This window comes from Leptodactylus fuscus, chromosome 6 (assembly GCF_031893055.1).
Source record: "Leptodactylus fuscus isolate aLepFus1 chromosome 6, aLepFus1.hap2, whole genome shotgun sequence".
Taxonomy (NCBI): domain Eukaryota; kingdom Metazoa; phylum Chordata; class Amphibia; order Anura; family Leptodactylidae; genus Leptodactylus; species Leptodactylus fuscus.
In genome coordinates, this window is record NC_134270.1 from 16247503 (window position 1) to 16275099 (window position 27597).

Consider the following 27597-nt stretch of genomic DNA (forward strand, 5'->3'; position numbering starts at 1 on the left):
TCAAGTCCGATGAGTGTGGCCTTGCTGGGGTTAACAAGGGGGGGTGATGTATCAAGCAAGTGGATCCTCATCTCCAGGCCCCTCTGATTCCCCCATAGACTCTAACCATGGTCACAACCAAGTAACTATGGCACCTATATTACCCTTAACCATGCCATATATTCCAGGTGCATCCTGGCTGCCCCAGTATACAGGCGAGTCCCATAGCCTCAGAGACTTTAAAGAAAAGCTGAGTAGCCTGTTTGACCTTTACCCTATGACAGAAGAGCAAAAGGTAGCAATATTATTAAGTCAACTTGGTGGTGCAGCACAAAGGGAAGTGAAATCCTGGCCATTGAGTGATAAAAGAACTGCAAAGGACATTTTTACCAAACTCAGGATCACCTTTGACACCCGCACCACAGCAGAGATAAAAATGCGGTTTTTCAGCTGTAGGCAAAAACTGCAGGACACTGTGAGAGATTTTGCCCTCAATCTGCAAGAGGCCTTGTGGGTTATTAAACAAGTAGAACCAGATAGTATTCAGGATGAGGACAGGATGCTAAAAGAACAGTTTGTAGAAGGCCTATTGTCAGAATCCGGTAAGGCCCAACTGCGCATGATGGCGCTGCAGAATCCTGATATGAGCTTTATTGAATTTAAGGACAGATCCATCCATATCTTGAGGGAACCTGTCTATCCATGCGGACAGACGGAGGAGCAACAAGTTGCTCTCCACAGGCAAACACCTGTGAGCCCTGCAAGTGCTGCACCTTTTCCATCTACTGTACAGTGTGCACAGATCCAGTGTGATGATGCTGCAGAGCTGTGGTTACAAATGACTGAGCTAACTAAACATGTAGCTGCATTAACCAAAACTGTTCAAGATCTCCAAGTTTCTTCTCCAGCAAAGATCCAGCTTGCTTCCAGCCCAGAGGATTTACCTTGGAGACGTTCAAGAAGAACATTGTTTCCTCAACAGCGACTGACGTGCAACGGCAGGAGGACCACTGACAAGTTTGACCCCTCTGGCCGACCCATCTGCAGACGGTGTGATAAGGTTGGTCATGTTGAGAGGGAGTGTCCTTTAAATGGGCAACTCCTGGAGTAGAGGACCAACCTTCAGGAGTAAGACGATTTGGTCCAACTAGCTGGAAAAGCAGGTATGTAGGTGGACGTCCTATAATTCCAGTTACAATTGATGGTATCCCTTTCACAGCACTACTGGACACTGGTTCACAGGTAACCACTATTCCTCAGACTTTGTTTCGCAGGTACTGGACTGATGCTGATATTACCCAACATCCAAATGGGGACTTGGTACTAATTGCTAGTAATGGTCAGCCCCTGGCCCAGGTGGGATATAAAGAGGTCACCCTGAGAGTAGGTGCCACGGATCTTAAATCCCAAGGTCTAATAATTGTTGATGTGGATGAAGAGGAATTTGCTAATGTGTTAACATTGGGGACTAATGTGTTGGAGAATTGTCTAGATGAGGTAATTGCCATCTTACAGGACGCATTGAGAGCTACCCCCTACAATGAAAGATATACTCTGAATAAGGAGATTAAAGCCCTTGTCCAGCGTCAACAAGTAGAGTTAGCAGGTGGAGAGATTGGCAGTGTGAGGGTAAGCGACCCCAATTCCATCATGCTTCCCCCCAGGAGAGAAATCATTGTCTGGTGCAGAGCAGCAATAGGCATCAAAGGACAAGACTACCAGGCGCTGCTGGAACCTGTCTATTCTGACTGTAGGCCCACTGTTATGACACCAATTAAAGAAAGGTATAGGTCCATTCCACCCACACATTATCAGTGTATTAAGGACATGAAGAGTGCTGGGGTAATCAGGGAAAGCTATAGCCCCTGGGCAGCACCCTTAGTGTTAGTTCGCAAGAAAGACGGGACGATGCGCATGTGTGTGGATTATGGAAAGATTAATAATATCACGCACAAGGATGCTTACCCCTTGCCTCGCATAGAGGAGTCACTAGCAGCGCTCAGGACGGCTAAGTACTTTTCTACCCTGGAACTAACCAGCAGGTATTGGCAGGTTCCTGTAGCAGAGGCTGATAAGGAGAAGACCGCCTTTACGACTCCCATGGGTCTTTACGAATTTAATGTCATGCCCTTCGGCATATGCAATGCGCCAGGAACCTTTTAAAGGCTGATGGAGTGCTGCCTAGGACACAAGAATTTTGAGACAGTCTTGTTGTACCTAGACAATGTGATAGTTTATTCCAGAACCTACGAAGACCACTTGCAACACCTGGCTGAAGTCTTTGAGGCCTTGTCCAACTTTGGCCTGAAGGTCAAGCCTTCCAAATGCCACCTCCTGAAACCAAAGGTACAGTACCTAGGACATGTGGTCAGTGCAGAGGGAGTTGCCCCAGACCCAGACAAGGTGACTGTGATCAAGGACTGGAAAGCCCCAACTACCATCAGAGAGATCTGCCAATTTCTAGGGTTAGTTGGCTACTACAGACGATTTATCAAGGACTTCACTACCCTAGCAGCCCCCTTGCAGGATCTCCTTGTCGGCCAATCCAACAAGTCTAAAGGCAAGAGCCCCCCAGTGGAGTGGAACCCCCAATTAGAAGAATCTTTCCAGAAGCTAAAGCAAGCCCTCACTGGAGAAGAGATCTTGGCCTATCCTGACTACAGTCAGCCCTTCATCCTGTACTCAGATGCAAGCAACAATGGACTTGGAGCTGTCCTCTCCCAAGAACAGCAAGGCAAAGAGAAAGTAATTGCTTATGCAAGTAGGAAGCTTCGTCCTTCTGAGAGGAATCCAATCAACTACAGCTCCTCAAGTTGGAGCTTCTAGCAATAGTATGGGCAGTGACGGAGAGGTTCAAGCATTACCTGGCTTCTTCAAGATTCACAATCTACACCGATAACAATCCCCTGACACACCTGGACACTGCTAAGCTTGGAGCTCTGGAGCAGAGATGGCTTGCCCGCCTATCCAATTTTGAATTTCTCATAAAGTACCGAGCTGGCAAAAAGAACCTGAATGCAGATGCCTTGTCTCGCATGCCAAACCCTCCTGATCCAGTAGAGGAATCTGATGACTTAGAAGAGGTTGAAATGCCAGCCTTCTACAACAAGCAAATGGCCCATAACTCCAGCTGTGTGACTGGAAGAAGTCTAGCAACTCAAGAGATCTCCCTGAATCCATTACCTCATTATGGCTGGGCTGAAACACAAGAGAGTGATCCGGCTGTGCACCTAGTCAAAGAACTTCTTGGAGTAGAAAACACCTCTTTACCTGCGGATGCACCACCAGATGCTCAACAGCTCTGGAAAGAGAGGAAGAAGCTCTTTGTTTTTGAAGGGAAGTTGGTTCGAAGAGCTATCAACCCAAGAACCCATGAACTACTCTGGCAGATTGTAGTGCCCCAAAAGGACATACCTATGGTGCTAGGAGCTTATCACAACCAAGCAGGACACTTCGGGTGGAAAAAACTAGTAGTGGTGATCCGAGACCGTTTCTTCTGGACGGGTATGAGAAAATCCATTGAGCAGTGGTGCAGAGCATGTGGTACGTGCAATCTCAGGAGAAAAGACACTACTACTCAAAAGGCCCCCCTGCAACCTATCCAGACAAAGCAACCCTTGGAGATAGTGGCCCTAGACCACGTGCAGCTGACTCCCAGTAGATCAGGATACACCTATGCTCTTACCATTGTGGATCATTACTCCCGCTTCCTGGTCGTTGTTCCAGTTAAAGACCAGACTGTAAAAACAGCTGCAAAAGCATTCCAAGAGCATTTCTGTCGGCCCCATGGTTATCCCGACCAAGTCTTGACTGACAGAGGTCCAGCATTCGAGGCGGAGGTATTCAAAGAGTTTTGCTCCCGTTATGGATGCAAGAAAATCAGAACAACCCCATACCACCCTCAAGGCAACGGACTTTGTGAGAAAATGAACCACCTGGTCATCCGTTTGTTACAGACCTTGCCTTTGGAAGAGAGAAACCAATGGCCTGATAAATTGCCTGACTTAATTGAAATGTACAACCATGTCCCAACTAGCTCCACAGGCTATTCTCCAGCATACCTAATGCGTGCCAGACCAGGTAAACTTCCTATTGACTTGGAGATGGGAGTCCTAAATCCTGAAGAAGTGCCCAACTCACCTGATCTTGATTGGATTGCTGAAAGACAGTTGCAGTATAAAAAGGTTCAGCAGTGTGTAGAGCAAAGCCTTGACCAAGCTAGGCAAAGACAAGAGAAAAGCTACAACCAACATGCTCCAGCTTCCCCTTTACCAGTTGGTGAGCAAGTATTGAAAAGAAAGAGGAGGCACCACAAACTAGATGATCAATGGGAATCTGAACCCTATACTGTCCAACCATCTAACAGTGATAACAGCAAAGTATGTAAGATTTCCAAAGATGGCGGAAAGACTTGTATAACTGTATCCAGAGACAATTTGAAACTATGTCCGTCTCAATTACGTGAGGAAGCAGGAAACAAAGTGGAAGAAAACCCTCAACAATCAGAAAAATCTGCGACAGAAGTTCAGACCATACTTGGGCCGTTTCCTAGTTCTTGGCCGCAAATTGAAGGTGCTTTAGTAGTACCAGTAATGCTGTTCCCACAAACATCCTCTCAGGAGATAACGGATTCTCAAGAACAGCCAATCCCAGTTCCTGATGATGTACCAGCGCAAATTCCAGCAAGCCCGATTCCTAGTGAAGGTAGGCCTACCGATCCCCTGATAACTCCAGTGAGTAGGAGAAGACTGTCAGGAATCCCATTTCTGCGTAGATCTCAGAGCAATACACAAGGACAACTCCCCATACGTTACAGGGACGATAAGTAGAGGCATACTAACCCAATGTGTTTACAGATAGTTGCGTTGTATTTGTATATGTTGAATTCAATTTATGCAACGTTAAAGGTTTAATTGCAGTGCCGGCTCCCTAACAGATTGCACTAGTAGGTGAGTCAGAAATACGAACTGTGCATTAATACTTACTCTCCTGAGCATGGCGTTACCAAGAGAGAATGGACTAAAGGAGCTGTGCCAGTGCTTAACATGTCTCATTTTACAGGGTTCCTACCACAATAACTTTCTTGTGGGATTGAAACTTTTAAACTTCCATTTGCCTACCAACCTCTTCAAGTGCATGGAATGCAATTTATGCAGGTGCACCAACGCTCTCGGGGGTTGGGGGATGTTTCAAATATGGCGGCCTGTCGGATAGGAGCCATCAAAACAGCCTGTGCAGTGAAGAATTTCGAATGTTCCAAAATACTCCGCAGCTGCACTCGGAGTTAAGGAGGTGGACTGAGCGGTTTGGGGCTGTAATCCGCAAGGAAAGCAACCATGAATGTTGCTGGGTTGTAAGGAATACACAACCAGAGACTTTAACGGGTTACGGAAATTGTGTTTGCTTGAACGTTTTTGTGAAAGTTTAAATTGATCTTGAGTAAGTTGCACTTTTCTCCTTAGGGGATTTACTTACATATGAAGTTTACACTTGTATGTAATGTCCTTCAAGCACTATGATATTTATGTTACCGTCTACTAACTTTCTTCTTAGTTCACCGGAAAGGTAGCCCGAGACGTGCTACTTTTAACAAGGTGGGAATGTAGCGCCCCACAGAGTGTGTCACTACAAATGTCATCTTATGTGATCTGCACTGTGTACTGTGACGGTATAGTGAGATCCAGTCAACCTGTTAGCACACTTAAAGGTCCACAGCCATTATCTCTTTAAGAAAAGGGGTGGAGCTATAGACTGGAAGAGGGTCTCTCTTTCAGTTCCAGGGCAAGAGAGTGCAAGAGAGAGGAGAGGTGTGTGGAGGTGCAGTGTGTGCTGCAGCCGCATGGTGTGCACAGCACAGGAGGCCGGAGACCTGCAGAGGTGAGATGAGACCTTGCAGGGACGGAGCTGCAGTTATAGGACCATCAATTCCTAACTAGTGTGAGAAACACTTAGAAAATTGAGAAACTCACTGGACCGAGGCCTAGTGAATGCAAGATTCCTGGAGGCTCAGTAACATACAGAGTTGGGGTGAGTGTATCCAGCATCCCAAAGAACTCGCGTTACCTGCTGTCCAGAAGGGGGATCTACCCAGTTGTAATCAACCTTTGAGCTCCTGGAACCCAGGACCAGAGGAAATCTATTAGAGAGTTTGAGCAGCAATGGAAGGCTGAATCATACTAGTGGTAAAAGGAAAGACTGGCATCTCACTATACTGGAGCAAGGTGAATCCTCCTGTAACATCTGTTATCTCCTGCTGACTACAGAAGTAAACTGTAAGTGTTTGGTTAACCCCTGTCTGGACTGTATTCCTTTATTGATCATCGATCCTCTGTTACTCCTCCTGGAAATGATCCCTTCTTCACTTATATCATCTGGCCCTGGGACCTGCCCTGTTTGGGGAGGGTATAACATCTGGCACTGCATCACCACCTATTCCCAGAGGCCCTATCTACAGTGCCCGGCTTCACCTCAAGCCGAAACCCCAACTGGCGTCACGACAAACTTTTATTTTTCTTTATTTTTCTTTAATCCATTTTTGCTCAAAACTCCCCTTTTTCAAGGCGCTGCTGCCCTGGTGTCGGGCCTGCTCGCACCGTGAATCCATAGAGGCCGAGCCGGGGCGACTCAGTCACAGTGTAGGGCCAGGATACAATGAAGTATATGCACTCTTAGGGTGCCTTCACATGATGTTACGCTGCGCTCATTCTGAACGTAAAATTTGTTCAGAATGAGCGCGTAAAAAGCAGCTCCCATTGATTTGAATGGGTGCCGGCATACGTGCGTATTACATTGAAAGCAATAGGGAGAAAAGCCTCCCATTGATTTGAATGAGTAGCGCGCATATGCCGGCACTCTGGCACCCATTCAAATCAATGGGAGCTGCTTTTTACGCGCTCATTCTGAACGAATTTTACGTTCAGAATGAGCGCAGCGTAACATCGTGTGAAGGCTCCCTTAAGGTCACGGTGTAGGACCAGGATACAATGACACTTTTTGTAACACTACCGATTGATTTTTCGCTTACAGCTGCCGTCTATATATGTATACTCTATATATGTATACACTGAGCCGCAATCTTGTGGACTGAAGTTGTCACTCAATAGTTAAAATCGATCAGTAGAAAGTCTCTGTTTCGCCCCGGCCTTGCTTACATTGGATTATTTTACACGTTGAGTGTTTTCCACGTTCTGTCTGTTACTACACAATCAGTCTCGTCTAGACATTTAGGATATAATAACACAGTTATATATAATGTTACAGAGTCCCATAAAACTGAATGATTGTAACTTATTACTGAGGCGCATGTGAACAAGTGTGTGTAAGACAGTATAGTGTGTCCCCATAGTGTGTCCTGTAGTGTGTCCCCATAGCGTGTCCCCATAGTGTGAAGATGAGACTCTACGGACTGTTGTACCCCAAACCACCCACCCCACCTCCCCATATAGCGATCACCAACTAAGAGGAAGATGAGACTCTACGGACTGTTATACCCCAAATCAGCCACCCCCCACACACACACTCAACCCACACACACACACACACACACTTTACTAGCTTTGGCAATGCCAAATATCCATTTGGACGTGCCAATAAAGCCTATTTGATTTGATTTGTGTGCTCCATAGTGTGTCCCATAGTGTGCCCCATACTGTGTCCCTATAGTGTGTCCCCATAGTGTGCCTCATACTGTGCTCTATAGTGTGCCCCATAGTGTGTCCGTCCCATAATGTGCCCCCATAGTGTGTCCCATAGTCTGCCCCATAGTGTGTCCCATAGTGTGCTCCATAGTGTGTCCCATAGTGTGCTCCATAGTGTGTCCCATAGTGTGCTCCATAGTGTGTCCCATAGTCTGCCCCATAGTGTGCCTCATAGAGTGTTCCTTAGTGTGCCCCATAGTGTGTCCCATAGTGTGCCTCATAGAGTGTTCCTTAGTGTGTCCCATAGTGTTCCCCATATTATACATGGGATTAGTGGGGGGGTTTTATTAGTATTGCTTGCTGATGTTTTTGAACAGAAATAACAATGCCACTTGTTGAAGCCCCACATGGCGTGGCAAAAACCACAACGTTTTACAGTCCCTGCAAAGTGAATATAGCGAATCCCATCCACAGATTGCAGAAAAATACCCAAACTAAAAATGCTGCTATTTCCAAAACCATTGCGTTTTTGGAAATCGCAGCATGTCAATTATACCTAAGGAAATGCCAGCTGTTTCCCTATAGGTATAATAAAAGCAGAAAGTACATAGAGGAAAACTGGATACATTGTGTGGTGGAGAATTTAGTAATGTACCTGCAATTGAGGCCAACATCTCACTCTGCTGACCACTGGCCAGTACCTCTGATGGTATACACATGCTCAATTCCCCAACACATAAAGGACCAGTACACATATGAACAGCCTGTAATTATAAGGTTCCCCAGTTCATTTCGGGATGGACAAGTTTAGTATTAACCACACTTTAAATTGGTTTAAAACATAGTGTAGCATACTCTTAGGACTTCTAGTAGCCTATCTATAAAACATAGTGCAGAACACCGTCAGGACTCCTAGGTACCTATCTATAATACATAGTGTAGAACACTGTCAGGACTCCTAGGAACCTATCTATAAAACATAGTGTATGACACTGTCAGGGCTCCTAGGAACCTATCTATAAAACATAGTGTATAATTCCTTTCAGGGCTCCTAGGAACCTATCTATAAAACATAGTGTAGAACACTGTCAGGGCTACTAGGAACCTATCTATAAAACATAGTGTATGACACTGTCAGGGCTCCTAGGAACCTATCTATAAAACATAGTGTATAACACTGTCAGGGCTACTAGGAACCTATCTATAATACATAGTGTATGACACTGTCAGGACTCCTAGGAACCTATCTATAAAATATAATGTATAACACCGTCAGGACTCCGAGGAACCTATCTATAAAATATAATGTATAACACCGCCAGGACTCCTAGGAACCTATCTATAAAACATAGTGTAGAACAACACTGTCAGGGCTCCTAGGAACCTATGTATAAAACATAGTGTAGGACACTGTCAGGGCTCCTAGGAACCTATCTATAAAACATAGTGTATAACACTGTCAGGGCTACTAGGAACCTATCTATAAAATATAATGTATAACACCGTCAGGACTCCGAGGAACCTATCTATAAAATATAATGTATAACACCGTCAGGGCTCCTAGGAACCTATCTATAAAACATAGTGTAGAACACTGTCAGGGCTCCTAGGAACCTATCTATAAAACATAGTGTATGACACTGTCAGGGCTCCTAGGAACCTATCTATAAAACATAGTGTATAACACTGTCAGGGCTACTAGGAACCTATCTATAATACATAGTGTATGACACTGTCAGGACTCCTAGGAACCTATCTATAAAATATAATGTATAACACCGTCAGGACTCCGAGGAACCTATCTATAAAATATAATGTATAACACCGTCAGGACTCCTAGGAACCTATCTATAAAACATAGTGTAGAACAACACTGTCAGGGCTCCTAGGAACCTATGTATAAAACATAGTGTAGGACACTGTCAGGGCTCCTAGGAACCTATCTATAAAACATAGTGTATAACACTGTCAGGGCTACTAGGAACCTATCTATAATACATAGTGTATGACACTGTCAGGACTCCTAGGAACCTATCTATAAAATATAATGTATAACACCGTCAGGGCTCCTAGGAACCTATCTATAAAACATAGTGTAGAACACTGTCAGGGCTCCTAGGAACCTATCTATAAAACATAGTGTAGAACACTGTCAGGGCTCCTAAGAACCTATCTATAAAACGTAGTGTAGAAATACTGTCAGGGCTACTAGGAACCTATCTATAAAACATAGTGTATAACACTGCCAGGGCTCCTAGGAACCTATCTATAAAACATAGTGTATAACACTGTCAGGGCTCCTAGGAACCTATCTATAAAACAGTGTATGACACTGTCAGGGCTCCTAGGAACCTATCTATAAAACATAGTGTATAACACTGCCAGGGCTCCTAGGAACCTATCTATAAAACATAGTGTATGACACTGTCAGGGCTCCTAGGAAGCTATCTATAAAACATAGTGTATGACACTGTCAGGGCTCCTAGGAACCTATCTATAAAACATAGCGTAGAACACTGTCAGGGCTCCTAGGAACTTATCTATAAAACATAGTGTAGAACACTGTCAGGGCTTTTAGGAACTTATCTATAAAACATAGTGTAGAACACTGTCAGGGCTCCTAAGAACCTATCTATAAAACGTAGTGTAGAATACTGTCAGGGCTACTAGGAACCTATCTATAAAACATAGTGTAGAACACTGTCAGGGCTCCTAGGAACCTATCTACAAAACATAGTGTAGAACACTGTCAGGGCTCCTAGGAACCTATCTATAAAACATAGTGTAGAATACTGTCAGGGCTCCTAGGAACCTATCTATAAAACGTAGTGTAGGACACTGTCAGGGCTCCTAGGAACCTATCTATAAAATATAGTGTAGAACACTGTCAGGGCTCCTAGGAACCTATCTATAAAACATAGTGTATGACACTGTCAGGGCTCCTAGGAACCTATCTATAAAACATAGTGTATGACACTGTCAGGGCTACTAGGAACCTATCTTTCCAATTTCTAGCTGTCTAAGGCTAATGTTAAGTTAAACAGAATATTTAATTTATGTCTATGGAAATTAACCAGAGGATAAAAACTCAGTCTTCACATCACGACGTTCGGCGTTCCTAGGTTATCACTGAGGCTCAACCACAGGCCTCAGCCATGACCACTATTCTACTAAAGTCCCAGAAGAGCGCCGAATGCCACAAAGAGGCCCAAGGGAGATAACGAAAGGTGAGTCACATGAGCATGCCGAGAATTATGACCTTGGGTGCATGACATCACCAGGAGAGCACCAGACACTGCAAGGAAGCCAAAAGTGGTGAGGGAAAATCAGTATAAATATACTTTTTTTCTTGAGCCTCCACCTATTATACTGTGTTGTCTGAAGAGACCCCAGAGTATAATGAATTACAGCAACACATGCCACGGTAGCCCTTTAAGTATGTCTTAAATGAATTCCCAATTGTTCAAATCAGTTAAAAATTTAATAACTTAAGATATTCATGTTGAACCCACCTTGGAATGAATCAATCTGTTCGCTCATCTCTAGTCATCACCAGGACAGGAAGGAACATGGTCAGGAATGGAACAAAGCCATCTCCAGGACAAATCGGAACATGGTCATAAATGGAGCCAAGAACCATTTCTAGGGCAGACAGGAACCTGGTCAGGAATAGAGCCAACGGATATCTCTAGGACTTACATGAACATGGTCAGGAATAAAGCCAAGGGACATATCTAGGACTGACAGGAACATGGTCAGGAATGGAGCCAAGAACCATCTCTCGGTCAGACAGGAAGGAACATGGTCAGGAATGGAACAAATCCATCTCCAGGACAGACAGGAACATGGTCAGGAATTGAGCCAAGGGACATCTCTAGGACTGACAGGAATATGGTCAGGAATGGAGCTAAGGGACATCTCAAGGGAAGACAAAAACATGGTCTGGAATGGAGCCAAGAACCATCTCTAGGGCAGACAAGAACATGGTCAGGAATAGAGCCAAGGGATATCTCTAGGACTGGCAGGAACATGATCAGGAATGGAGACAAGGGACATCTCTAGGGAAGGAAGGAACATGGTCAGGAATAGAGCCAAGGGACATCTCTAGAACTGACAGGGACATAGTCAGGAATGGAGCTAAGGGACATCTCTAGGGAAGGCAGGAACATGGTCAGGGATGGAGCCAAGGTCATCACCAGGAGATTAGTCAGAATGCAACAAGCCAGAGGACAAACAAATATGGTCAGGAATGGAGCCAAGGGTCAGAACTCCAAGTACCAGACAGGTAATCCCAGAGACAAGATCAGGAAAAAAGCCAAGGCCATGATCAGGAATTAAGATCAACACTGAAGACAACAGTGATTCACAGGAACAAAAGCCAAGAAAGGATGAACTTCAAAGACCAGGTAAGGTACAGCAGGACAATTCCCAGGATGAATCCACTACAGCAGATCCATGATGAAAAGGATGACAAGGCTTTCGGCAGGAGCCACAACCAACCACTGGAACATGGTACATGGACACGGTGAGTACCAAGTAACATACCTGCTCACTTGCAACCAACAGAAGCCTTCTAAGATCCTATACTGTGATTTTCTAATATTCTATGTTTTTTTAAATGTAGATTGTGAACCCCATATAGAGATCACAATGTCAATTTTTTTACCTATCAGTAGAATGGGAGGAAATCCACGCAAACACGGGGCGAACATACAAACTCCTTGCAGATGTTGTTCCTGGTGGGATCCTAACCCAGGACTCCAGCGCTGCAAGGTTGCAGTGCTAACCACTGAGCCACCATGTTGCCCCTATTATCTAATATTCTTGAGACCTGTCTGGAAATAAAAAGATCATTACGATAATTTGTTGCTTACACAGTTAGCTGGGCCAGTATTGACCTCACGATGGGACAGACCACCACACACTGCGAATTCACACTGAACATTTAATACCTTTGGCCTTAGAGCGACGTCTTGTGGGCTGGATTTTGCAGATGTATTAAAGAGCACCTGGAGAACACAGCATAGTTGTGTGCAGGAATGATATCAGCCCAGTATTCGGAGTATTCGGCTATTTGCTCCAGGGTTTATGTATTGAGTTATGCTAAATAAGCGTCTGAGTGGTATTAATAATGTTATGTTTAGCGAGCCCGGTGGGAGAATTCCTGCAGGACTCTCCGGCTCCAGCACGACATAGACTTATGTTTCTGTAATGTATCTCTAGCCATAACATGCATACTGACTGTCTACCCTACCCCAAAGCTACTGCATTACAAGATGGAATTGTGACAAGGAAACTGAAATAAGGAACGTAAGACAATGGGGACGCACGGAAATCCCTCCTCAATGTGTTAAGAAACCATTGTCAACCTTACCTTAATGGTAGTTTACCAAGTTACACTATCTGGATTTATTTCATCTTAACATTGGCCTAGGAAATGGATTCTTTCAGGGTAAGTTCATACGTGGCGTAGTAGTTGCAGAATTTCTATACAGAATTGGGAACCAAAACCCTTAAAGGGATCCAATCTTTCAAAAACATTTTTTTCTAACTAACACGTAGGAATAGCCTTAAGCTATTTTTTTAAGAAAGGCTATTCTTCTCCTACCTTTCGTTGTCTTCTCTGGGTTGCCATTCGCTTGAAATTCTGGTTTTTCTCGGTATGTAAATGAGTTCTCTCGCAGCACTGGGGGCGGTCCTCAGCTCTAAAACAGCACTGGGGGCACCCCTAATGTTGCAAGAGAACTCTCCAGTGCCACCTCCATCTTCTTCAGGAACCGGCCTCTACATGTCTTCTTCCAGTGGTAGCTTCAAACTTCTAGGCATCAGGCAGCCGACTGCGTATGCCTGCTGGCCACAAGAAAATGTCTACTTACAATACTGTGTAAGCAGCCATTTTCTTGTGGCTGGTGGACATGCACAGTTGGCTTTGCCCAAGGCCTAGAAGTTTGAAGCCACCGCTGGAAGAAGATGCAAAGAAGACCCGTTCCTGATGAAGATGGAGGCGGCACTGAAGAGTTCTTTTGATACAATGGGGACGCCCCCAGTGCTGTTTGAGTGCTGGGGACTGCCCCCAGTGCTGCGAGAGAACTAATTTGCATACCGACAAAAACCGGGATTTATACCGAACGGTGGTGCGGAGAAGACATCTAAAGGTAGGAGAAGAATAGCATTTCTTAAGGCTATTCCTACGTGGTAGGCAGAAACAAAAATGAGTTTTAATGATAGGATCCCTTTAACAATTGTTATATTATGGGGAAGGGAAATTATTACTAAATCAGACGTTATGAGACATGGTGGGGGAACTAGTGCCGTAGAAACTGGTATGGGGCTGTGAGATTTTGTTTTTTTTTTATTAGGGAGTCCCTGCTGATCTCTATTTACTAGTCTCACCTTAAGGCCGGGGCCACACGGGACGGAAATGCCACTGGAAAAATCGCATTTTACAGTGCTGACTCTGACACGTGTTTATGTGTCAGAATGAGCGCCGCGTTACATCGTGGGAACGGGCCCTTTCTGTGAAAAGCGGTGCGGGAAAAATCGTGCTGCGTTTCTGCCACAATTTTTCCCACAGCACTTTTTGGCTGTGGCTCACTACGTGGGGGCTTAGCCTAAGGCAGAGATCCACATTGCGGAAACGCAGCTTTTTTTGTTGCAGATTTTGCTGCGTTCTTTCGGGCCAAACCTTGGAGTGAATTGAGCAGAAGGTAAAAGTAGAAGAACGTCCTATATAATTCCCATTCCTTCTGTAACCATTTTTGGCTTTGGCTCAAAAAATCGCAGCAAAATCTGCAACAAAAAAAGGTGCTTTTCCGCAACGTGGGGCCTCAGCCTAATAAAGACAATATACAGTACTGTTAGATTGTATCATGCGTATTAGAATCCACCTCAAAATCTGCCTAAAAAATGCCTCCCGTTCATTTCAATGGGAGTCAGTTTTTTTTAATATATAGGGTAGGATCTCTGCCTTTACTGTATGTTCTGCTTCTATGCTGATTGCGGATTTTGAAGAGGTTTTTGCCGCTTTTTTTGCAAAAAACGATTCAAAAACTGCTAGCAATTTATTCAAGGTCCATACACTGTGCTGGAGGAAAAAAACAAAAACTAAAAACGCCTCAAAAATTGCCTCATGTATAAAAAAAAAAAAAAAAAACGCTTAAAAAAAAACCATTTCCTAATTCCTGAATATTCCTGATATTTTCCTCTCAAAAATCCTCACCAAAAAAGTGTGATCCTGAGTTCAGACAGAGTTTTTTGGTCCGGAATTTTAGGTGGAGGCTGCCTCAGATTCCAGACTAAAAAAACAGTAGCTGCGACTGGATGTCACTGCAGTGCACCCCGGCATCCATTCGTGGCACTCTGCTTCGGATTAGGCCCAAATGAATGGGGCTAGTCGGAAGGGAGTGTCTTCAGGCTGAACCGGCCGCGGCATCTGCCTGAAGAAGGGGCTATCTGGGAGCCGGAACAGACCGCTCTCGGAAAAAAAGAACTGACCGGCTCCCGTTGATTTCAATGGGAGCCGTTGTTTGGGTCCGGATTTTGAGGCAGATTCCGCCTCAAATTCCTGACCAAAAAACTCTGCTAGCAGAAAAATGAACCCATTGAAGTCAATGGGAAGCTTTTTTTCAGCGCTGAAATTCCACACCAAATTCCTCACCATTTTCATCTGTGTGAATGGACCCACGTTGCAGAAACGCAGCTTTTTTTGTTGCAGTTTTTTGAGCCAAAGTCAGGAGTGGATTGAGCAGAGGTAGAAGTGTAAGAGCTTCCTATATATTTGCCATTTCTTTTGTGGTCACTTCTAGGTTTGGCTCAAAAAAACGCAGCAAAATCTGCAACATAAAAAGCTATGTTTCCGTAATGTGGGGCCTTAGGCTAAGGAACAACCGCGGCACAAACGCATCACGGTTCTTCCCGCAGCGCTTTGAACAGAAAGTTCACTGAGTTTTCCTCCGTGAACTTTTTGGTACAATTTTATCTTTGGAGAAGCATCCGGCGTTTCCATAGATATAATTGACGTGCTATCCACTTTGCAAATACTGTAAAATGACGTGATTTTTCCCGTGGTGGGAAAATCGCGGCGTTTCCGGTCTTAAGGTGTTTTGGGGTGGGAGGAAATTATCCTGTTCTTTAATCTAGAATACTTTCTGAATGGGTTTTTTTTTTATTAAATTTTAATATTTTTGTTCAAAAAATTCTGACAGTACTGATTTTTATTTTTGTATTTATTTCATACATGTGACTATTGGGGCCAAAATCGGGGAATTTTTATAACCTTCCACTCCTTCTTTTTCCGGTACCGCCGGTGCCATTTTAAATTTGACATTACGGTCAGAAAGAAAGAAAAAATTCTTTCCTAATTAGGAATCTTTTCAAGGAAAAAAAAAAAAAAGTCATTCTCGTTCCCACTTTGTGCCCGTGGAGGAGTCTTGACAAACCATTCATCCGAGATTTTTCCCATCATCACATAATGTAAGGGGGGGAATTTTCCGCTGAATAGATGGGCCTCTGAATAGCCTGCCACCAAACAAAAATGACGTCCCTTGTGAAGAAGACGCCATCGCTCCATAAAAGCTATTGATTTTACTTAACCCCCTCCCTGCCTGATGACTTCCTGATGGCTCGCTTTAAGGAGACCAATTTCGGTCACGACGCAAAGTAATGTTAAGCAATCTCATTAGCGACAATGGCCGAGGCTTGTAGAAGTAAGAAGAAAAGGCTCTACTTGTCCGTTTCTGGTCTTCGCCACGACGTTCCCTTTGTTAGTTTTTCTCAATGAGGGAATCGACGTCTCGGCACACATTTTTCACATTAATTTGCAATGTTCTTTTCATTCACTGAGTCATTAAACCTCCCTCTTAGATTAGACACATTTATACCGAAACCAAATTCCTTCCCTTTTGTCTGCGCTCCTCTCAAGCCCTGGTGTCTTTGTGCCCTCTGGTGGAGATTTAACTGGAGAAAATCGTGCCCGAAACACCTTGACCCGCCTCTTATATCTACTTCAATTCTAACAACAAAAAAAACACTTACAAAGATACTTAAGTGTTTATAAAGTAATATCTAACTAAGAAAGAAACTCAAAAACTAATCCCTGGAAAATCTTAAAACCCCAAGTAGATCAAATAAAAATCTACGAGATTCTGTAGGGGCAGAGAGTATCATTTGGTTCTTCGCAGTGGCGTAACTACCGCCATAGCAGCAGAGGCAGCTGTAATGTCCCGGTACTGCTAGTCCAATTCCCTCTAATGCAGACCGAGATAGCATGGACATTTTCATATAAGGTAAATATTTTCCTCCCCCTTCATTCCTTCTATATATTTCTATTCTTCCAGAGCCAGCACACAGGGGGTCTATTAATGCGCCATCTTGTGGATGTTTTTGTGAACTGCACCTGCCTATACTTTGCCATTGTAATTTGAGTTGTAACTGTAAAGGGAGTGTCCATTATGATTAGCTGACCTCCAGGACCAATGAGGCTCCCTTGACTGGCCTGGAGGGAGAGTTGAGTGACCACCCTCTCTAGAGGGGGTTGGGGACGTTTTTGGCTGATGTCTTTTGTGTGGGGCTACAAGTGTAGACACAGCTGTGAGACAGAGCACATGGAGCATGGATAATGGCTTCCGACTTATCAGGGTGCACCAAGCAGAGATGTCTTCTTCCCTATCTTCAAGGCCCTTCTCAGAGAGCGTTTTCCTCTGAAGCTCTAATCTTACAAGTGCTGAAGTTGATGGACCTGGTTATCCATACATCTGGGACCCCCCACGTATATCTCTATCCAAGTAAGTCTTTGGGACAAATCTATATTTAAAGAAGCCCATAGCTAGTCTGGCAGAAATTGAGAATCTCCCGCTGCTAAGAAAAATTGTATTTGTTCTTCTACATACGTGTACCCAGTTTGTTGAGGACTAACCCCCTGGATACAGGCCATCTTTACAAGTATATACAAGTTAACTGCCAAGCAACCACTATCCAAAGCATTCTGCCCCATCCTCCGCTAATTGGACACTACCTGCAAAGATCGCTGTATTGTATGTGAAGAAGTCCTCCATATGTACATGTGTATTACTTTGTCCTGCTAGTAAAAAGAAAAGCAACGATTACCCCCGAAGCCTGGTTGTCTGTTGTCATTGTCAGATATCACGCAGGGGAGGGTAGTCGGGGACATCAAAAAGGGAAATTTTGTGCACATTCGGGACCCAGGGACTCCCTGCAAGCCGGCCACATCTGATATATTACCGTGATACCAGCCCTGGCCCTCCTGAGTGTTGCAAACCCCTTTTTGTGGCGTCACGAACAGGATTGTGCCTCTGTGCCTGCCTAAAGACTGTATGTTGCTTCTGGAGAACTACTGCTCCAAGACTAACCGATACTCTCTACAAAGTGGGGGTGAAAGCATTCTGCCTCTGTGCCTGCCTAAAGACTGTGTTGTTGTATGCCATGCTGTGTGACTGCATATTCCACCATTTTGGATTGACTAGCTTCTTGAGCAATTCAGCAGGAGTAAACTCCCCCCCACCAAACTTCCCCCAGGTGCCAAAACTGGGTGTCGCCATCTCTATCCAACACTGAATCCAAATCCATCCCAGCTGTAACAAGACTCCAACTTCCCTGCCCCCAATTCTTTTTGCAAAGACTCCTTATCTCTTCAAGGATCAAAGTGATCATCCTGCCTGCAGCTCCTGCTCATCACTTCTGCCAGAACCTCCACTGCCATTGTCTGCTGTTACCTGCCATTCCTGGGATACAGATAAGTGCATTTTATAAAGTGACTTTGTATTTGCTGAGATTTGCATTTCATAAAAGAGACAGAAGCCTTATTATTTTACTTAAAGAGACAGTATCCTAATTTTTGCAAAAATGTCTACATCGCCTCGAGATGCCCTGTCTGGCGCAGATAACACTACAACCTCATCCTCCAGTTCTCCTGCACCTCAGGAGACAGCTACCATCTCTGCTTCAACTCCTGTTATAGCGACAGGCTTGCCTTTCTTTATAGGACCCTCCAGTCTTCCAAGTTACAGAGGGGATCCTCATACCCTTGCTCAGTTTCAGGAAAAGATATTGCGTACTCTTGAACTTGTATCACTTTCTCCCAAGCAACAGGTACAGCTTCTCTTAGGACAACTTGAAGGTCCAGCTGCTGAGGAAGTTCGTTCCTGGCCACCGACAGAAAAGACCACCGTTGACCAGGTCCTCACGCGTCTGAGAAAAGAATTCGAAGTCCAATCACCAACTGAGGTTCGTCTTAAATTCTATGACAGACGTCAGAGACCAGGTGAGACCCTCAGAGACTATGCACTTGCCCTCCAGTCAGCATATAGGGCTCTGCGCCAAGTTGACAACATTGATCCTACTGCTGCAGAAAGCATTATTACAGACAGGTTCATAGAAGGTGTGGACTCACGACTAATACAGAGTCAACTCCGCATGCTATCAGCCCAAAATCCAGACATGTCTTTTCTAGATTTTAAGACTTTGGCCCTACGAATAGTGGGAACTGATTCACCTTGTGCTAATTATTACTCTGCCACATATTCCCCAGACCTGGCTGGTGGAATCTCCGCTGCATCTCCATTACCTCCTATTGTGCCCATGCAGGCCACTCAGACTGTACAGGCTCCTACTCCTGCCACTATGCCCTCTACCACCGATGTTCTTGCTCAGGTAGTGGAATCTCTTTGCCAAGCCCTAAAGGAATTAAAAGGCCAGTCTGCATCATGTGAGCCCTCTTTATCTAGAACATTGCCTGCAGAGCCTCACTCTAGCCGCCCAAGTCCTGATAGGCTTCCTCCTGACCGGTCTTCACCACGTGAACGTCCTTATTGTACTTACTGTGAGCGTGTTGGGCATTACAAATACCAGTGCTTTAAGTTAAACGGGACACCACCGAGGCCAAGGGCCGCCCCTCGGGAGGTGAATCCAAAGGCCCAGGGGGACAATCGCCATGGACATCCAGATTCGTCTCCAAGTGCCCGTACATAACTATTTGGATTGAGGGTGTACCATTAGAAGCTTTAGTGGACACTGGGTCACAAGTAACAACTATTGGGCAACAAGCCTTTGAGAAATATTGGGACTCTGACATACTAAATTCTGTGGGCAAAGCGAAGTTACGTTTGATTGCAAGTAATGGTCAGCCTATATCCCAACTAGGTTACTGGGAACCTACCATTCGTATTGGTGATCGTGAATTACCACGACAAGGTGTAATTGTTACAGAGTCTCAGGGAATGGCTACACCAGTGGTATTAGGCATGAATGTTATGCGTCATGTATTCACTGAATTGCTAGATGCTTTGCATGCTTCTCTCCCTACTGCTACTCTTTCTTACAGGCAAGCTGTACAACGTACCATCAAAGTGCTCTGTGCCCAGCAGAAGTTTGCTAACCGTAATGGTGAAATCTGTCGTGTCCGTATCCAGGATGCCAGACCCGTCACTCTGACTCCTAACAGTGAGACTCTCATCTGGTGCCGAGTCCGTCCAGGCATTAACAACGAAGATTACGAAGCTCTTCTTGATCCTATTCAGATTGAAGGACAGCCGCTGGTGAAAGCCGCCAGAAGCATCGTCACCGTCTCCAACGGTAAAGTACCAGTACGGCTAGTCAACCTAAGTGATGCACCTATTGAATTGCACAAGTTTAAGTCAGTTGCTCAACTGTATCAGCTCAATTCAGAAGACATCTTAGATGATGAAGCACTTGCTTATCAAAAGTCAATTCATGTCCCTGCCGGAGGTACTCACAAACCTACTACCTTCTGGTGGAATGAACTCAACATTGGGGATGCGAATACCCCTAGGGAACACATCAATGGTGTCATCAAAGTTGCGAAACGGCACAGCCAAGCTTTCAGCAAGCATCCACTTGATTTTGGGAAAACCTCTTTGATCCAGCATAAAATCAACACAGGTGATCATCCTCCTTTCAAGGAAAGATACCGTCCAATCCCTCCTGCTAACTACCAGCAAGTAAAGAAGCTGATAAAGGAGATGAAAGACACCAAAGTCATCCAAGAAAGTCAAAGTCCTTGGGCAGCACCTATCGTTTTGGTAAGAAAGAAGGATGGTAACATCAGATTCTGTGTTGACTACAGAAGACTGAACGACATCACACATAAAGATGCCTATCCTCTTCCACGGATTGAAGAATCCCTCACTGCTCTTGGTTCAGCTGCATACTTCTCAACTCTCGACCTAACCAGTGGCTACTGGCAGGTCCCCATGGCTCCTGAGGATAGAGAAAAGACAGCTTTTACCACCCCGATGGGACTTTATGAGTTTAATAGCATGCCTTTTGGGTTGTGCAATGCCCCAGCAACATTCCAGCGACTCATGGAGAGATGTCTTGGCCACCTCAACTTCCAGAGTGTTTTGCTGTATCTCGATGATGTTGTTGTGTATTCTCGCACTTATGAAGACCATCTGAACAACCTAGCAGAAGTGTTCCAGGTTCTTATTGAACACGGCCTGAAGATAAAACCTTCAAAATGCCACCTGCTAAAACCAAAGGTCAATTACTTAGGTCATGTAGTCAGTGCTGAAGGTATCCAGCCTGATCCTGACAAGATCTCTGCTGTCAAAGACTGGGAAACTCCAAAGACAGTAAAGGAAGTCAGAAGTTTTCTAGGATTCGCGGGCTACTACCGCCGCTTTATACCTCACTTTGCACAGGTAGCGGAACCACTGACAGAATTGCTACGTGGTTGTCCTAAAGAAAACTCAAACAGAAGACTCCTAATTGATTGGTCTGAAAGACAAGAAACTGCATTCCAGACTTTGAAAGCCTTATTGACTTCTCCTCCAATTCTGGCTTATCCTGACTACAGCCATCCTTTCCGTCTCTATACAGATGCCAGCTATCAAGGCCTAGGAGCTGTACTGTCACAAGTCCAGGACAACAAAGAGAGAGTCATCGCTTATGCCAGCCGAAGCTTGAGAGGTGCTGAGAAGAACGATCACAATTACAGTTCGTTCAAGTTAGAGCTGCTTGGTGTTGTGTGGGCCGTCACAGAGAAATTCAAAGACTACCTTGCGGCTACACCATTTACCGTTTACACAGACAACAATCCTCTAGCTCACCTAAACACAGCACGGCTAGGTGCTCTCGAACAGAGATGGGCTTCCAGATTGGCGAACTATTGTTTCGACCTCAAATACCGCAGTGGTAAGACCAACGTAAACGCTGATGCTTTATCCCGTTTGCCTATAGGAGAAGAACCTCCTGAAGAAGACATGTGGGAAGATGTTGAGATGCCTCCCTTCTATCAGAAGTTTGCTACGCAGAACGTCATTGCTGCTACACAGCCTGAAGAAGGTCCTCAAGAGAAATCTGACCCACTTCAAGAACTATCTAGATGGCAAACCCTCCAGAAAGAATCTCGTGTCATAGGTGAAATCTATGATTACCTAATCACTGGAAGAATACCTGTCAGACTCAGAAGACGGTATACGGATACTGAGCTCAAACGCCTATGGAGGCAGCGCAAAAGACTTTTCATCCAGAAAGGCTTGATTCTGCGCAACACCTTAGATCCTGTTTCCGGTGAGAGGTTGCACCAAATTCTCATTCCTAGGCGGGATGCCAAGATCATTCTTGATGCCTACCACGATCAATCTGGACACTTTGGAGTGCAGAAAACTGAAGCCACCATACGCCAACGCTTCTATTGGATTGGAATGCGTGCTGACATTGAGAGTTGGTGTAGTGAATGTCCAGCCTGCAACCTTACAAAGACTGGTAAGAAGGATGCTAGAGCACCACTACATCCCATCCATACTCAGAGACCAAACGAACTAGTTGCTCTTGACCATGTGAAGTTAGCCCCGACTCGTTCAGGCTACTCATATGCCCTTACCATGGTGGACCACTACTCCAAGTGGGTTGTCGTTGTGCCAGTTAAAGACCTCACCGCACGTACCACAGCCATCACATTCTACCGCGAATATGTGAGACACTACGGGTGTCCTGAAGCAGTCCTAACTGACAGAGGACCTGCATTCGAGTCACAGCTTTTCCAAGAACTATGCCAGTTCCATGAATGCAAAAAGCTGAGAACAACTGCCTACCATCCCCAAGGGAATGGACTTTGTGAGAAGGTTAACCAGATCTTCATCAACATGCTGAGAACAGCATCTTTCACCAAACAAGCAGAATGGCCTCAACTACTTGATGAATTAGTGGAGATCTACAATAACACTACCCACTGTTCTACAGGCTATTCACCATACTTCTTAATGTTTGGAAGACAAGGTCAACTTCCAAAAGACCGTGCTTTAGGAATTCAGATACCAGATGTGATCAACCCTCTGCCAAAGACTGATTGGGTTCTAGAACATCAGCGCCGAATGCAAGAAGCGCAAGAGATAGTCGACTGTCGCATGAAGGAAGCTCACAGACGACAAGAAGAGAACTACAACCAAAGAGCTAATGCTACACCTTTACACATTGGTGACAAAGTATGGTTAAAGAAGTACCACAGAACTGGAAAACTTGATTCTCTTTGGGAAGCGGAGCCCTACACCATTACAGCCATTCCCTATCCAGAGTCCGATGTTTATGAAGTAAAGAAACCAGGCATGGCTCCACAAACAGTGCATCGGAACCGCATCAAATTGTGCACCAGAGAGGACTCACTGAGGATGTCAGCACCACCACAAGCTACAACTGTCTACCAACCAGTTCCTGTGATGGCAACTCCTCCAAGACAGCCTTCTGTAGATGAATCGATCTTTAGATCTCAATTTCTTATCCCCAGCTGTTACCAGTTTGTTCCTGTTCCAGTTCCTATCCCGACTCATGTTCCGGTTCCAATTGTTGCCCCGGAACCAACACAAGATGAAATTCCGGACTCCAGTGTTGCTGCTCCTGAACCAACACAAGATGGAATTCCGGACTCCAGTGTTGCTGCTCCTGAATCAACACAAGATGAAATTCCGGACTCCAGTGTTGCTGCTCCAATTGCTGCTCCTGAACCAGCACAAGATGGAGTTCCAGTTTCCAGTGTTCCTACGCAAGTAGAAGACCAAGTGCTGAGGCGATCAGAACGAAGTACCAAGGGAACTCCCCCAGCTCGCTATAGAGACTGAGCAACCATATCCTTTCATAGATATATATATATACTTTGCCTCTTTCATATACCTATGTTCTTATTAATTAGTTAGTTAGCAACCGTTTAAGCCTCCATACCTGGGTAATCCCAAGCATTTTGTTATGTTCTTGTTTTGCATTACATATTTCTCTACAGCCTATGGACTACTGAGGACTGTATTTGTGCCACATGGTGCCTACCCTGAGCCTTTCCATGGACAATGCCCTATTGCTGAAAGAGACTCTACCCACCTATTGGCATTATGTTTCTACTGTTTATTATGTTTTGGTTTTGCATATAATCACGGAGTATCGTTCTTGTACATAAGTCATGTCACATTGTTGTTTGCCATTATTCTGTTTATTGTTTCTCAGGTATCCAGCCCTACTACCTGTGCGCATCCCATCTCTCTAGGTTCCTCCGCGCTAGTTAGTCGCCGAGGACGGCTCTTTTCTTAGTGGGGGTGTATGTAATGTCCCGGTACTGCTAGTCCAATTCCCTCTAATGCAGACCGAGATAGCATGGACATTTTCATATAAGGTAAATATTTTCCTCCCCCTTCATTCCTTCTATATATTTCTATTCTTCCAGAGCCAGCACACAGGGGGTCTATTAATGCGCCATCTTGTGGATGTTTTTGTGAACTGCACCTGCCTATACTTTGCCATTGTAATTTGAGTTGTAACTGTAAAGGGAGTGTCCATTATGATTAGCTGACCTCCAGGACCAATGAGGCTCCCTTGACTGGCCTGGAGGGAGAGTTGAGTGACCACCCTCTCTAGAGGGGGTTGGGGACGTTTTTGGCTGATGTCTTTTGTGTGGGGCTACAAGTGTAGACACAGCTGTGAGACAGAGCACATGGAGCATGGATAATGGCTTCCGACTTATCAGGGTGCACCAAGCAGAGATGTCTTCTTCCCTATCTTCAAGGCCCTTCTCAGAGAGCGTTTTCCTCTGAAGCTCTAATCTTACAAGTGCTGAAGTTGATGGACCTGGTTATCCATACATCTGGGACCCCCCACGTATATCTCTATCCAAGTAAGTCTTTGGGACAAATCTATATTTAAAGAAGCCCATAGCTAGTCTGGCAGAAATTGAGAATCTCCCGCTGCTAAGAAAAATTGTATTTGTTCTTCTACATACGTGTACCCAGTTTGTTGAGGACTAACCCCCTGGATACAGGCCATCTTTACAAGTATATACAAGTTAACTGCCAAGCAACCACTATCCAAAGCATTCTGCCCCATCCTCCGCTAATTGGACACTACCTGCAAAGATCGCTGTATTGTATGTGAAGAAGTCCTCCATATGTACATGTGTATTACTTTGTCCTGCTAGTAAAAAGAAAAGCAACGATTACCCCCGAAGCCTGGTTGTCTGTTGTCATTGTCAGATATCACGCAGGGGAGGGTAGTCGGGGACATCAAAAAGGGAAATTTTGTGCACATTCGGGACCCAGGGACTCCCTGCAAGCCGGCCACATCTGATATATTACCGTGATACCAGCCCTGGCCCTCCTGAGTGTTGCACAGCTGCCACAGGGCTCGGGACATTAGGGGCCTGGTGACAGCCGCTACCGCTGCTATCATTATACTCTGAAAAGACCCCAGAGTATAATAATTGTTTATAGGTGTCCACAGTGGGACATAATACTGTGTGCAGGGGCCACTATGGGGATAATACTGTGTGCAGGAGCCACTATGGGGGATAATACTGTGTGCAGGGGCCACTATGGGGGATAATACTGTGTGCAGGGGCCACTATGGGGGATAATACTGTGTGCAGGGGCCACTATGGGGTATAATACTGTGTGCAGGAGCCACTATGGGGGATAATACTGTGTGCAGGAGCCACTATTGGGCATAATACTGTGTGCAGGGGCCACTATGGGGGATAATACTGTGTGCAGGGGTCACTATGGGGTATAATACTGTGTGCAGGGACCACTATGGGGCATAATACTGTGTGCAGGGGCCACTATGGGGCATAATACTGTGTGCAGGAGCCACTATGGGGGATAATACTGTGTGCAGGAGCCACTATGGGGGATAATACTGTGTGCAGGAGCCACTATTGGGCATAATACTGTGTGCAGGGGCCACTATGGGGGATAATACTGTGTGCAGGGGCCACTATGGGGGATAATACTGTGTGCAGGGACCACTATGGGGCATAATACTGTGTGCAGGGGCCACTATGGGGCATAATACTGTGTGCAGGGGCCACTACGGGGGATAATACTGTGTGCAGGGGCCATTATGGGGCATAATACTGTGTGCAGGGGCCACTATGGGGGATAATACTGTGTGCAGGGGCCACTATGGGGGATAATACTGTGTGCAGGGGCCACTATGGGGGATAATACTGTGTGCAGGGGCCACTATGGGGGATAATACTGTGTGCAGGGGACACTAAGGGACATAATAGTACACGCAGGAATGCGTAGGAGGGGGTCAGTCGAGATCTTCGGGGTCGGTCGGTGGGGGGGGGGACATGTCAAAAGTTCGCCACGGGGCCCTGTCAATCCTAGTTACAGCACTGGTTCTTCGTGTGATTATTAGGATGACACGACCATACGCAACTGCACCATCTAAATATTCTCTTAAATAGAACCTTTCACCACCTCCACCAACTCCAACTCTTTGTATTCTTCAATAGTCACCACTCCAAAGGCCAGGTAAGCTCTGACCCAGTGGCGTAACTACCATGGTAGCAGTGGTAGCAGCTGCCACAGGGCCCAGGACATTAGGGGCGCGGGCTGCGTTTTTCCGTTCCCGATCTTTTTTAGGCTGGATCGGAACCCTATCGCGATCGTGAAATTTACTCAATCGCCGAAATCCGATCTTTTCCTTCCCGATCGTTCAACCCTATTGGTGGGGTATTCGTATTGCTTTGTGGTACCTCCTCCTGATCTCATCTATCTCATCTTGACACAAATTCCTGGAAATGTCCTTCCATGACCGACCTCCACCAGTAACCGGCTTAGCATACAGGACGTATTTTCATCCTAACACTATCACTAGAACTCATCCATTCACTGTTAACTGGGGACCTACTGAAAGTCTCTTCTGTAACATTTAGTGGTGGCAGGTGAGTGAGGCTTCCCCCATCTCCTATCAAGGTCAACCATCTTATGTACAACATGTTGCCATCTTCCATTAATGGCCCGTTGGACAAGTCTTACAAAACCTGGTACTATTGGATGGAGATCCAACAGAGTCCGCAGTCCGGAGACCCAATGCTCCTTTCTCATTAGGATGAATCACTATCTTCTCCTTAACCCTCGCTTTCCTTCACCCAGGTTTCTCTCTTTTTCCACTCTCTCTCACCAAACCCAGGGGCAGTGCCACAGTTGAGGCCCTGTAGGTGTGTAAGGTGGTGGAAGCCATTGCCGTAGGTGGGCAACTATGGCTAGGTCCTTGCTAATGATAGGTTGGGTATGCTTGTGTCCCATTTATGTGTACACGTTCTGTCTGTACACCGTATCGAGTACTCTGATTTTGATGACCCTGCATAACTGAATATTTTTTTGATTTTTTTTTAGCTATTTTGTGGCTGTCATCACATAATCGACCAATGAATCTTCAAAATGGGCAACACTTGTTTTCAACTGTTGCCTGTGCATATCAAAGTATAGCCTTCATATGACACCTTGACACATCAGATGGGGAAGTCTCCATATTAAAGGAAGTTGGACTCGTATGAGATACTTGCAACACCTGTAAAATCAGAGACCGCTGTGTTTGTTGTCACACAACCACGTCCCTTCTTTCCCATGGAGGTTTGATGAGGGACCCATGAAGTACCGGGTATAGCGAAAAAACAGAGAGGACACCGAGCGCACTGAGTGCAGTATGTAAGTCACGGATGGTGAGAAAAATAGTAATG

At 45.3% G+C, this 27597-nt stretch overlaps 1 protein-coding gene across 1 annotated transcript; it reads left to right on the plus strand.

The window, feature by feature from the left end:
* The first annotated feature begins 415 nt into the window (after positions 1-415).
* On the plus strand, positions 416-27278 carry LOC142209928 (uncharacterized). The gene is given in 8 exon segments (XM_075278967.1): positions 416-743; positions 888-1029; positions 1254-2785; positions 2788-4712; positions 20477-21785; positions 26320-26386; positions 26791-26799; positions 27254-27278. Coding segments are annotated over 8 exon segments (5337 nt in total).
* Positions 27279-27597: the final 319 nt, after the last annotated feature.